The 14246-nt window shown below is 39.7% G+C and overlaps 1 protein-coding gene across 5 annotated transcripts in view; it reads right to left on the bottom strand.

Moving 5' to 3' along the window:
- Window positions 1-14246, bottom strand: part of TMIGD1 (transmembrane and immunoglobulin domain containing 1) — a 62305-nt gene that overhangs the window by 3052 nt on the left and 45007 nt on the right. For 2 of the 5 annotated variants that reach the window (XM_086359916.1, XM_086359915.1), the window contains 4 exons: window positions 13499-13605; window positions 10647-10750; window positions 9221-9499; window positions 4050-4325 (listed from right to left, as the gene is read on the bottom strand). In XM_086359916.1, coding sequence (XP_086216042.1) covers window positions 4050-4325; window positions 9221-9499; window positions 10647-10728 — 637 coding nt within the window. In that variant the 5' untranslated portion in view covers window positions 10729-10750; window positions 13499-13605. Of the gene's footprint in view, window positions 1-4049; window positions 4326-9220; window positions 9500-10646; window positions 10753-11383; window positions 11530-13498; window positions 13606-14246 lie in introns of those variants that run through there. The other 3 variants (XM_086359912.1, XM_086359913.1, XM_086359914.1) reach the window with 2 other exon arrangements.

The raw sequence follows: 14246 nt of genomic DNA, 5'->3' as shown, positions 1-14246 counted from the left end.
GGTAATCTCAGAGCTCTTCTGTATTATAGTACAGTGCCTGTGCTTGTACACTTTCCAAGAGCTGATGAAATATTTGAGACCTGAAAAAAAAAAGTATTGGCTCCTAAGTATGAAAATAAAGTGGCAAAATTAATCAGAACTAATAAACATTTGTGTGCTGTGTGTGTGGTGTATGTGCTCAGTCGCTCAGTCATGTTCTACTCTTTGTGATTCCACGGACTCTCACCCACCAGTCTCCTCTGTCTGTGGGATTTTCCAGGCAAGAATACATCCAGGGATTGAACCCACGTCTCTTGCGCCTCCTGCACTGGCAGGTCGATTCTTTACCACTGTACCACCTGGGAAGCCTTTAATAAATGTTTAAGCATTTATAAAATGTAACTTTGCTTCAACTATAACCCAACTGTTCAATAATAATAATGTTTAAACCACAAGAGCCAAATTAATAACTTATTTATAATAAAATTCAAAATGTATGTAAGTTTCAAATGCCCTTTCAAATTTTTAGAGCAAAAAAGTATACGTATTACTTCATTTTAATGTAGTTGGTATGATATGAGATGAAACTTACAAACACAAGAATCCTTAAAGTCAGCAAAGCTATTTAAATGACTCTGTCTAAGCTCCTGGATTCTGATGCCCACTGTAGGAGGGAGAAGGGCTCCAATCATGGCTATGATAAAATTTTTGGAATTTATAGGGAATAAACAGTGTGCTATCTACTGTTTAATTGAGTTTGTGCAGTGGGTGCCATCAACAGATTTTTGGTAAATGACGACTGTGCGCGAGGTGCTGTTCTTAGCCCTGCAAAAAATAGAAGAAGCATGGAAGGATCCAGTCTCTGAGGATCTCATATTCTAGCAGGAGAGACAGACATTAAAGAAACAAAAACTACAGATTGAGATAGTATTTGTAAAGGACAAAGAGTCAAGAGATAGTACAATACATGAGGGATGAAAGAAAGAGACAAGGGGAAGAAGAGATTTTAGATTAATTTCAAAGTCCAAGCCCTATACACCTCAAGGTTATGAAATGGGGTTTATCCCTTCATAATTGTATGACACACTATTAATTTTTTAATAGTATTTTTAAAATGTCTTTGCCCAGTTATTTACCGATTGATTTAATTTTATTTTTTGGCCACATGGATCCACATGGCCATGGGATCTCAATTCCCCAACCAGGTATCCAACCCATGCCGCCTTCAGAGGAAGCATGGAGTCTTAACCATTGGACCACCAGGGAAGTCCTACTATTTACCTTTTAATCGTTTTCTTCTCTATTATGTGTCTAGCTCTGGTTCTGGATAATTTTAGAGAGTAGATTAAGCATCTTTTACTCTTGCTCCCTTTTGGTTGTTGCTAATAATTATCCTTATGAGGGTATGGGTAGCATTAACCCTCTGGAGAAGCTCTGTTCAGCTGGACTCCTTGAAAGCCCTGACTCTGTAACAGCCATCCCTGGGATACACCAAAAGACCTCTTACGGGGGATACCTTGTACTTGTAGTGAGTTCCAATGAAAGATGTCAAAATGAAGGGGAGGCAAAGGGGGACAGTTGGGGAAAAAAATCAGAAATCAGCCACTGATCGGAATGTTTTTACCAAGCTGAATAACATGGAGCCACACATAACAGCTTTTACTCCATACACAAACCTGAAACTAACTGCCTGACCCACTGGCTCACTCTGGATTCCAAGTTTCTGTTGAAAGTGAGTCTGGCAAATGTAACTGCATCTCTTCCCTTCACTCTCTTATTTATAACCAGATCTGGTATTCTCCCCCTCCTCAACCCCGCGCATATTCATTATGGTAAAATAATCTCAACATGTGGCTAAAGTCCTGTGCTCAAGAAAAGATCCATGATGTCATTTCCCACTTTGCACGGCCTCATTTAGAAACTACCCCCACTGAGCCATGAAGCTAGAAGAGCTCATGGCAAACCTGGCGTTTTGCCTGGGCACCATCAGCAGAGCGCTTCTGCTCCTTGGGCACCCGACAGCCAGGGAAGTCATAAAGCAGCAAGAAATCAGAAAAGCCAGTTGGTTTGGAAGTGCTCCACCCAAAACAGGATACCACCCACCTGAAAGCTAATTTGCCAAGCTGGCATCCTGCTTGCTGCACAAGCTGCCTTTTTAATGTGACATGGAGCAATTATGATTCCTTTTTAATCAAGAGTTTGTGGGTTTGGTTTTTAAAGGAAATAGCCCCTGGGAATACTGTCACTGTTCCACAGAACAAATTACTGAACGTACCAATAATCACAGTGATGGGCATTCAATTGGCAGCCCTTCCTCCTCACCATCCATTCTATTGGTAGCCCAGTAAGAATCCCTATGGTTACATGACCAACAGGGGTTCATTTGATTTCCTGAGGCCTGGCACGAAAGACAGTGAGGGGGCACAGGGAGGCAGGTGACAAAGAGAATCACGTTCTATCAGGATACAGGAGCCTCAGCTTGTTTGACTGCTTCTAGCATCCTGGCCCCAGACCAGGAAATGTGTGCATGAGCATTTTATCCATCTGCCCCACCAGGTATCTTGCCTTTCTCTTTCTATATGAAGGAGAAATATGAGGACTGCAAGACACTTGGCACTTTATTTCTTCCTTGTTATCGCAGAGGTCATAAACCTGGGTAGAGAAAGCATGAAGCCAAGAGAAAGAACCTGTTTCCCACCATTCTCCCCCTCTCCCTCTTCTGATTGGTCTATAGGGTACATTTCAGAGTTAGGAGTGATTTTACAGATCCATTTTCTTATCTAGTTAGTATCTTTTTTTTTCTCTATGTGTTTATGACTTCTCTCCTGTTTTTCATTAAGTTGTTAACTCAAAAATTCAATTCCTACAAAGCTTTTGCCCAGGAAAATTCACAGAAATACTCCTCCAGAAAGCCAAGCAGATATATCTTCTACTACTTGATTCTAGAAAAGAGCCTTTGCTCAAAAAGCAGTATCCTATCTGGAATGGGAATAATTCCGCTAAAAGAAAGGACGAGAATTCCTGGGGTGGAGATAATTTTCCAAAGAAAATTCTAGCTACTAATCATAATGGCCATCATTATTTGTTGTCACACAAAAATATATTTACTGAGTATCTGAGTTTTGTACTGTGCTGTGAAAGTGTTAGTCGTTCAGTCATGTCCAACTCTCTGCGACCTTATGGACTGTACCAGGCTCCTCTGTCCATGGAATTCTCCAGGCAAGAATATTGGAGTGGGTGGCCATTCCCTTCTCCAGGGGATCTTTCCGGCCCAGGGATTGAACCTGGATCTCCTGCACTGCAGGCAGATTCTTTACTGCCTGAGCCACGAGGGAAGCCCTTTGTACTATGATAGATATTACTTAAAAAGAGTGTTACCTTTATGGATGGACCTAGAGAGTATTATGCTCTCTGTCCATTTGACAGATAAATACTGTATGCTACCTCTTATATGTGGAATAAAAATAAATGAATGTATAAAACAAAACAGAAACAGACTCACAGATAGAGAAAACAGACTAGTGTATACCAGTGAGGAGAGGGAAGAATGGAGAAGCAGGATAGAGGTAGAGGATTATGAGATACAAACTCTGTGTAAACAGGAAGGTACATTGTTCAACAGGGGCTCCCCAGGCGGCACAGTGGTAAAGAATCCTCCTGCCAGTGCAGGAGATGCCAGAGACTCCCTGGGTGGGCAAGATCTCCTGCAGGAGGAAATGGCAACCCACTTCAGTATTCTTGCCAGGGAAATCCTGTGGACAGAGGAGCCTGGTGTACCACAGTCCATGGGATCGCGTAAGAGTCAGACAGGACTAAGCACACACACACATATTGTACAACACAGGAAAATATAGCCATTGTTCTGTGGCAATATTTGTGAAATAATATACATTTAATTATATATAATATTATATATAAAGAATATATAATAAAGAATAACAATATTCTGTGTAATAATGTGAAAGGGAGTATCATTTATAAAAATACTAAATCACCATGCATTACACCTGAAACTAACATAGTACTGTAAATCAACTATATTTCAGTAAATAAATAAACGAGAGAGTTACCTTTGACAATAAGGTGAAAGTCCTTGGTCTTTGTTTCTATCAATGAATTGGCAATACAGCTGTAAGTCCCGTTGTCGGATTTCTTGACTTTGGTGATCGACAATTGAAAGTACTCGCTTGTCTGTTGGATTTGGTGATGGTTCTCTAAGTTCAAGATGCCATTGTTTTTATACCACATCATTTGAGCCTGGGGGTTGGATTTCACATTGCAAACCAACTTCACATCACTGCCTTCCTCAGCTGTTTGGAAGTCATTTCCACTTAGGAGAGGAGGAACTGCAAGATTGAAACATTTAGGTTTAGTTAGCAGATAAGCATTATTGTCAGCAGTCAAGATCTTCCTTCTGTCTATCTCATTCATTTTACAAACATTTATTGAGCACCTACCATATGCCAAGCACTGGGCTAGGAACCAGGAATACAATGGTAAATAACATCCATCCATCCTCTTTTTCTTTTTTGGCCGTACCACATAGGATGTGGGATCTTAGTTCCCCGACCAGGGATCAAGCCTGCATCTGCTGTATTGGTAGCATGGAGTCTTTACTACTGGACAGCCAGGGAAATTGCATACATCCATTTTCAAATTTAAAAGAGCTTTTAATGTGGTGGGGAAGATAAACAATGAAACAAATGCATATAAACATGAATCTCTGTCAAGGAGATGATTTGTAACACATGGAAGCATATAAGCCTTGAGACTTTGCTGAGAACTAATATTAAAAACCAATCTGTGCTATTTTGGGATAAAATAGTGTAATATTAAGAAAGCAGGCGCTGCAGTGAACCCCAATTCTACCTACATTACTTACTGTGACCTAGAGAAAGCTACCTACCTAACTGTAAAGTAACTGCTTAGTTTTCTTATCTAAAAAGTGGGATAACACCTTACTAGATGCTGTGAAGATGAAAGGACAGAATGCCTGTGAAGAACTTACCGCAATGCTAGTTACTATTATTATTGTGGTGGTGGAAGAGGTGGGGCGGTTTGAGGGCTCCTCACACCCTCTATTTTTCCCTTGTGTGTGATCACACTTGCCCTAACCACAGATTTACCAATGCATATTTGCATTTCCACAATGATCTTCCAGAAATAATTTTCTTCTCTCAGAAGGCACTCCAGTTGTGGCAACTCTGGCATCAATGAAAGGTGAGCGTGACCTTGAGCCCCTCTCATCCCTCTGTGTGAATGACTTCTTTTTTTTTTTTTTAAGTCTTTATTGAATCAGTTACAATATTGCTTCTGTCTTATGCTTTGGTTTTTTGGCCACAAGGCATGTAGGATCTTAGCTCCCCAACCAGGGAGTTCCCTGTAAGCAACTTCTTATTCCCTTCATGATAAGGACATCTGTAGACCCATATGTCAAACACATTTTTCTTCACCAAATAATTCCAACCCTTACTCCCACCAGTGTTTTTCAACATCTAGAGGGAGAAATGGCCAAGCTGAGCCTCCCCTCTTGCATGCCCCTTGCAATTTTTTGGCCAAGGTACAGAAGAGTAATAAAATGCATGAAAAGTGGTTGGATTGCTGGGTCATATGATAGCTCTATTTTCAGTTTTTTAAGGAAACTCCATATGTTCTCCACAGTGACTGTATCAATTTACATTCCCATCAACTGTGCAAGAGGGTTCCCTTTTCTCCACATCCTCTCTAGCATTCATTGTAGATATTTTAATGATGGCCGTTCTGACCTATGTGAGGTGATACCCCATTGTAGTTTTGACTTGCATTTCTCTAATAATCAGTGATGCTGGGCATCTTTTTTTTCATGTGACTCTTGGCCATTTGTATATCTTCTTCAAAGAGATGTCTATTTAGGCCTTTTCCCTGTTTTTTGATTGGCTTGCTTGTTTTGTTGATATTGAGCTCCATGAGCTGTTTGTATATTTTGGAGACTAATCCTTTGTCAGTTGCTTCATTTGTAACTATTTACTCCCATTCTGAGTGTTATCTTTTTTTCCTCATTTCTGGGTTCCTTTGCTGTTCAAAAGCTTTTCAGGGCAGGAATAGAGATGAAGATGTGGAGAAGGGGTATGTGGACAAAGGATGGGAGGAGGAGGGTGGGATGAACTGGGAGATTAGGACTGACATATATACACTACCATGTGTAAAATAGGTAACTAGTGGGAACCTGCCGTGTAGCACTGGGAGCTCAACTCTGTGGTCTGTGATGACCTGGGGGGTGGGGTAGAGAATGGGGTGGGAGGGAGACCCAAGGGGGAGGGGATATAAGTATACATATAGCGAATTCACTTCACTGTACAGCAGAAACTAACATAACACTGTAAAGCAATTACACTCCAATAAAAAATGCACGAAAAGTGGGCAGTAGGAAAGAGACAGAGGCAGAGAATGTGGGGAAAAAGGAGCTTGTATAATCTGCACGCTGAATAATTAGACCCTAAGTAGGCTGTGTTATTAATAACTCTCTCAGAAGAATGACATTTTGTTGCTCTTTGGAATGTGCTTGAATTCTGTATCCATGTCCAACAAGGATGTTATATGGTATTCAGATATGTAGGAAGCTGTGAATAGAGAACATGATGGCCAGCTATACCAGTTCTACTTATGGACAGGTCCTATTAGTTGTTCCTTTTTATTTAACTATTTTAAATGAATTTTAAAGCACATCAGCTCTACATCATGTTCCCTTTTAAAATTATTAGTACATTTCAGATAAAGTTAAGGTCCTCCTTGACTCCATCCTGGTCACTTCCTGACTCCCCAGAGATACCTAGTGCTGAGTTTCAATGTAAATGCTTGCAGATCTTTTTTTTTAAAATATTGTTTTAAAAATACATATGATATACCCATAGGAAATGTATTGGTTTAGAAGGGTGAGAGGGATTTACACAAAAAACTTCATTCTCTCAATAACTTGCATACATTGAGAGATATTCATGTTGAACCACAGAGTTCTAGCCCATTGCTTTTAGAGTGTTATAGTATAATATCTGACTCCTTACTCATTTTATTTTGATGGGCATCAGGTTATTCTCATTTTTAAAATGCTAAACAATGCCTCAGTAATCATCCTTGTCTATGTCTTTTTGTGCATATGTGCATGTATTTCTCCAGGGTTAACTAACATCTCAAAGCAGATATGCTGGGTGTTAGGGCAGGTGCACTTTAAATTTTGATGGATATTGCAAAAGAGGTGGTTTCAATTTATACTTTCAGCAATAACATATAAAAGAAGCTTCTGAACATCCTCCACCAAATAGTGTATTATGAAGCTTCCATTTAGTTCTCAGCTGCCATTTAGAACAATAATCCATAATACTTCCTCAAGATTGTACATGATATTCTTGCCACTTTATGACCTCATTTTGATTTATTGATTGATGAATGTATGTCAGCTATTGTCACTATGAATCACTGACCAATTTTTTTATATATGTGCAACAATGATATTTAAGACATTATTATAAAGATAATATTACATACAGAATCAGGCTGGAAAACTGAAAATCATTTCTTTAAGCCACTGGATCATATTATCAGCATTTCTACTGTGTCTCTATTAAGAAGGTACAATGGGAAGAGCACTGGATTAGGAGACTGGGGATTTTGTGTTCTGTTCTCAGCCCCAGATGTGATCATTAGGGCTCTCATTCTGGGCCTCAGTTTCCTCATCTGTCATTTTATAAGGATTTCAAAACCTCCAAGGTAACCCTGATAGTCTTGGATTCTAACAAAGTTGTCAAGGGATAGCTTATTAAAAACCACGTTTTATTGGGACTTCCCTGGTAGTCCAATGGTTAAGACTGTGCTCCCAATACAGAGGGAACAGGTTTGATCCCTGGCCAGGAAACTAAGATCCTATGTGGTGAAAAAAAAATCAGAGTTTATTTCCTATATTCATAGAAAATAAAAGCTCCTTTGCTCAGGAACATGTAAGTGATTCATTCTGAAAGCTTCAGGATGCCAGCAGATTCTGGGCCTGAATTCCTTGTCATTTTCTCCACCCTTTTACCTCAGGAGCAATGGCATCAATTTTTCACAGAAAAGTTTGCTGAGCTCATGGGATCAAGTAGCTTTGACTTTTTATTACCAGGTTCCAAGTCCAGAGCTTTTCCTACCAGACCATGCCATATTATTACCCTTACTCACATCACCCCTCACCACATCAGACACACCTGCCTCACATAGATCCAGTTTTCCACCCAAACCACCTAAATGCTCATCTCCATGAACGTATTCAAAGGACCCAACTTCAGATAGTTCCACCAATGGGTTACCAATACCTGTAACCCAACCATCAACAAGTTTCACCTTTGAGAGTTTAAGGTGATGCTAAAAGATCCCCAACGGGTATTTTTCTAAGTAGAACACAAACACTAGAAACCACAAAGGAAAAGATTGGTAATTTTAAATATGTAAACATTTAAAATTTCAATATAGCAAAAAAAGTCTTTTAGAATGCCCAAAATAAACAGAAGAAATACTTGTATTGTAATTCGAAACAAAAATGGCTAATTTCCTTAATGTATTGGATTGGCCAAAATGTTTTGCCAACATCTTACCAAAAAATCCAAATGACACTTTTGGCCAATCCGGTACAAAGCCCTTAAACAAATCAATAAGAAAAAGGCAAATAACCAAATAGAAACATGGGTAGAGTACATTAACAGGCATTTCATAGGAAAGAGACATGAAAAGCTAATGCTTTCGTGAAAAGGTGAACACCCTCATTTTTAATTTAGAATATGAAAGTAAAATTTCAAATCAGGCTGGCAGATTCTTAGATTTTGAGGATGCTCAGGCTCGTGACAGTATTGGGAATAGGTATTCTTCCGCGTTGTTTTGGGGTGATAAATAGGGCAGTTTGGCAAATGTTAAAATACGCATGCTCTTAAGGTCTTCCCTGGTGGTCGAGCAGTTGAGAATACACCTCCTGATGTAGAGGACTCGGGTTTGATTCCTGATCAGGGAACTAAGATCTCACATGCCATGGGGAAACTAAGCCCATGCGCCTGCAGTTACTGAGCCCAAACTCTAAAATGCATGCACTGCAGCTAGAGAAAGCCCATGCACTACAACGAAGACCCAGTGCAGCCAATATATTTACACACACACACACATCCTCTTTAGACAGCAGTTTCATCTACTATTTAGTGTAGTACAGACCACACAGACTGATAGCCGTCTCTTTCCCCTCACTCACAAGTGACGTTCAGCACCACTGAGATGGACACCGACTGATTCCTCTGCAGCTTGCAGGTAAAGGTGATGCCGTTGTCATCTTCACTGATTCCCGAGACACAGACAGAGCTGGAGTTGATTTTGTTTCCAGACTTCAAATCCACTCTCCCATCTTCGCGGTACCAGAGAAGTTCTTCATCTCGGATGTGGTTTTGAACAGCACATTTCAGAGATTCTTGGAGGCCAGGCTCAGTGTCCAGAATATAGTTTTCAGTTTTACCATTCACACTTAAAACAGAACCTGGGAGTGCAGGAAGAGACTATTAAGATAGAGTGAACAATCTAAATGGCTATCATTATAGAACTGGCTAAATAAATTCTGTTACATCGGTACAATGAAATGCTCTGCAACAATTACAAACAGCCATATTGATTTATGTGATTTTACAAGGAAAAAAATTGATAATGAACTATAATTTTTAAAAAATAAAAGGTTGAAATGATGGTTACCAAATGTTGCTGCATGTGGGAATCATCTACCTAGCTCCCAGCCCTAGACATTCTGATTAATTAGTATTAGTGTAACCTGGGCATTGGGGGGGGGGGGGGGGCGGGGTTTAAAAAGTCTCCAGGTGATTCTAATATGCAGTGTAGTTTGAGAACCACTGGGTTAGAGAACAATATGTATGGAATTGTCCCATTTATACATACACACACTCTCTCTCTTTCTTTCATATATATAAAACCTGGAAGAATACACATCAAAACATTGAGTAGTTATCTCTTAATGATGGGATTTTATTTTTCTTTATTCTTTTCTATATTTCCTAACTTATGTTACAATAACTGCTTATTACTTTTTAAATCAGGAAGGAAAAGATTTCTTTCAGGATGGGGTGGGGAACAAATGCAGAAAAGATTTTCATGTAAGTGGTATGCTCAAATAAACAGCAGAGATTTATTTTAAATAAGATTAGTGAAAGAAAGTGAAAGTCACTCAATCGTGTCCTACTCTTTGCGACCCCATGGAGCATACAGTCCGTGGGTTTCTCCAGACCAGAATACTGGAGTGGGTAGTTGTTCGCTTCTCCAGGGGATCTTCCCAACCCAGGGATCGAATCCAGGTCTCCCGCCTCGCAGGTGGATTCTTACCAGCTGAGCCACCCGGGAAGCCCAAATATAATTAGTAATGAAATATGCTAAAATGCGGGAAAATTCTGGCTGTGGCTCTGAAGAGAAGAAAATATTTCACCCAGTCTTCTACTGTTAGAACCATGAAAACAGTTTTCCATTTAATTTTTCACTATTTTATCTGACTTCTCTACTCTGAACCATACCATCTGTGTAATCCTTCCAGTTTGGATTTTCTCTTTTCCCAATTCCCTTGATCATTTTATAAACTGAAATTTTCTTTATTTAAGTAGAGGCCCCAAAGAATATTAACTTACTTGTCATCACATGTGGCAGAAATAGAATCATTAAGAGAAGAAATCTGCATCTTTGTATCAGGCCGCTGGTCTTCTGTGCCATCTTTAATGAATTTACGTCTGATCTGCCAGGGGAAAAAGGGAGCAGTTGGTTCTGCACTTTGGTCAACAGTGAGCTTATGAACCTTCCTCTTGTCTATTATATATTTAAAATAAAAAGTCCCAGATGAGTCATTCCAGTTATAACGGTACTATTTCTAGTTTTTAATTAAACAATCCTGTTCTGACTACTAAGTTCAAAGTACTTCTAGTATTCAGGGTTTTTTTTTTTTTAAGACAGCAAAAAAAGGAAACCACAAGGAAATAGACTATGGGATAGAGGGCAGCTACAGAGCAAGCCCTGGGGAAGGAAAAACTAGTCTTCCCTAGATAGACTGGTTTTTAAAAAAAAATTATTTATTTTTTTATTGAAGGATAATTGCTTTACAGAATTTTGTTGGTTTCTGTCAAACCTCAACATGCATCAGCAATAGGTATACACATATCCCCTCCCTTTTGAATCCCCCTCCCATCTGCCTCCTCACCCCACCCCTTTCGATTGATACAGAGCCCCTGTTTGAGTTTCCTGAGCCATACAGCAAATTCCCATTGACTATCTATTTTACATAGGGTAACGTAAGTTTCCATGTTACTCTTTCCATACATCTCACCCTCTCCTGTTAGAATGTCATTTTAACACAAAGAGAAATGAAATTTACTTTCTTCTCAGATAGGCCCTACTGCACAAAGTCATTCTGATCTTGAAAGGCTTTCTTGACTCGTTCTTGGTAAAGTTGCTCTCTGCTAATAGAGGGCTTTTGAGACTTCCAGATCCCGTAGATTCAAACGGTTTGTGCCTTAGGAAAGACTAAATTCCGACACAGCTTCTAGTCTTAAACCACATTCATCGGTTTTCCTGCTTCCTTCCACTCCGTCTTCCCATCCCTCCCTCTTGACCCAGTATAGGCTAAAAATAATAAGTAACGAAGTTCTCTTTTCTCCCTTCTGTGTTTTTGCTGCTGTCATCCTCGCCTAAAGATACTCCCTGCTTCCATCTGGGAGAAAGACGTATTTATCACTTCCTTTCAAGAGGACCACTAAAAATACAGTAGCAACACACATGGAATGTTTTCTAAGCAACAGACATTGTGCTAAACACTTTACATACATTTATTTCAGTATTTCAATCTCAGTTAAGCCCCTAACAACCTTTTTGAGGTCATTTCTAAAGGTCTGGAGAGATTATATAACTTGACATTTGGTAAAATTATATCGTCTGTAAGTATTAGGGTCAGGATTCTAACCCAGGACTCCTAAGGCAATGTTCTTAACCAATCTGCTGCCAATGTGAATATTTTCTTCCTTTAAGGCAGAGGAGAGGGTGGGAAAAATTGAGAGAGTAGCATTGAAACACATACATCACCATATGTAAAATAGATAGCTACTGGGAAGTTGTTGTATAACACAGGGAGCTCAACCCAATGCTCTGTGACAAGCCACAAGGGTGGGATGGATGAGGAGTAGGAGGGAGGTTCAAAGGCAAGGGGACGTGTGTATACTGATGGCTGATTCATGTTGTTGTATGGCAGAAACCAACACAACATTTTGAAGCAATTATCCTCAAATTCAAAAAAAAATTTTTTTTTAAATCAAAGGAATTGCTGTTGGGTCTTCCCTGGCTGTCCAGTGGTTAAGACCCTGTGCTTCCAATGTGGTGGGGGTCGGGGGGGGCCCTACAGGTTAAATTCCTGGTTGGGGACCTATGATCCCACATGCTGTGTGGCCAAAAAACGAAAATAGAAAGAGGCCACTGTTAATCCTTTCTGGTCCCTAGCCCCTCCACGGGCCTTAGCAGCTTGGAGTTTTGTTCTCCTTACACAAATATTAACCTTCAAGAGCTGGAACGCACCTAGGACACTTGGGGACTGGGTCTGCTCCTCCCCATCCCAGGCCTGTCCTGACAGGAGCAAGTTTCGTTCCTGCCAGGTTCAAGCTGGCAAGCTTGCATCAATCTTTCAGTAAGATGATATTGGAACTAATATTGATTCTTTTGTCATTTAAAAAATTTTCCAGTAAGATTTCTATCACGGCACTCTTAACAGTGATGATCTCAGAATCTGGTAATTAACAGAGTTTTCTCAAGCACTACCCACTATAGGTACTTAATAAAAACTGAGAGTGTGGGCTTCTGGGAAGACCTCACCCTACCCTTTTAAGGAAGAAGACGGCTGTCTCCCTCTCCCTCCTGCCCCATTAAGACAGCAACTTTTCAAAATGAATTTCCCCCACTTGACTTGTTTTTAATTTTAATTTTCATGACACTCTACTTTCTATACAAGGCAAAGTCTTACCACTTAACTGCTGAGCTCTGAAAAACTGACTTCCGTGGCCAGTCGTTCCTCCATCTGGGAACCCTGACCTCTTTTCCTGTTGCCATGTTTATAATACTTGAATTTGAACACTTTATGACAGTAGGGTCCAGTAAGTCAGATACATTGGGTTCAAAGTCTGTTTCTCTTTGTGGGTTCTTAGGGAAGACAGTAATTGGGAAAGGCATCTTTTTGAGATCTAAGTTCTTCTGTGTACTTACATTACTGGGTGGGGCCAGATATTACTAACAGGGATGTAATTGTTCCAAGAAAGCCTGACCTTGTGCAAAAATGTGTAGCACATCTCATTGATGCTGTCATGCTCAGAGTTAGGTGGCTGCACTTGATAATCGACAACTTCAGAATTGTAATGGAGCAAGTCCAAAGGGAGGTTTCATTTTCATGGTAGCTAAAACATTTGAAGATTCCACACAACTTAAATAATGCTGGAAAAATATTACTTACCATTGGCAACGCAAGTACAAGCCATACTGAGGCAGCTATGGCCAGGAAAGTCTTATCCCTCTGAGGCTCTCAACTGCGAATCCTTGCTTTGCACTTTCAAGAATTAGCTGTTTGAAGATAACATTTTTTAATTGGTTAAAAATATGTATGTTTCTATAATAACTGGATAAATATTCAGTTATTTCCATTGACAGATGATCATAATGATTGATTAGGAAAAACAGCTTTCCTGGAGGCTATTTGAACATCTCTGATGTGGTAGTATTACAGTCAAATTTCTTGAAGTTTTATTTTTAAAAGTTTATTATAAAAATATTAAATGAAGTGAAGTGAAGTCATTCAGTTGTGTCTGACTCTTTGCAACCCCATGGACTGTAGCTTACAAGGCTCCTCTGTCCATGGAATTTTCGAGGCAAGAGTACTGGAGTGGGTTGCCATTTCCTTCTCCAGGGGATCTTCCCGACCCAGGGATTGAACCCGGGTCTCCCGCATTGCAGGCAGACACTTTACCATCTGAGCTACCAGGGGAGCCTAGTATAAAAATATTAAGTGAATAAAAATCAAATTTTTGCTGTATAAAAAAAATCATCCTAAAATATCCACTTCTGTCTCTGGAGAGACTCATAGCAGTATTATCTCTTTTTGCTTACATTGAGGGCAGTTTAAGATGGTTTAGTTTTAGTGGAATCTTAGATATTGTTGCTTTATTGTCCTTATTGAGTAGGGTTAATAATATTTTTCCAAAAGC

This window comes from Bos grunniens, chromosome 19 (genome assembly GCF_055505025.1).
Source record: "Bos grunniens cultivar Pamir isolate PY7600 chromosome 19, Bosgru_T2T1.0, whole genome shotgun sequence".
Lineage (NCBI taxonomy): Eukaryota > Metazoa > Chordata > Mammalia > Artiodactyla > Bovidae > Bos > Bos grunniens.
This window is presented reverse-complemented; position numbering and strand designations above follow the sequence as displayed.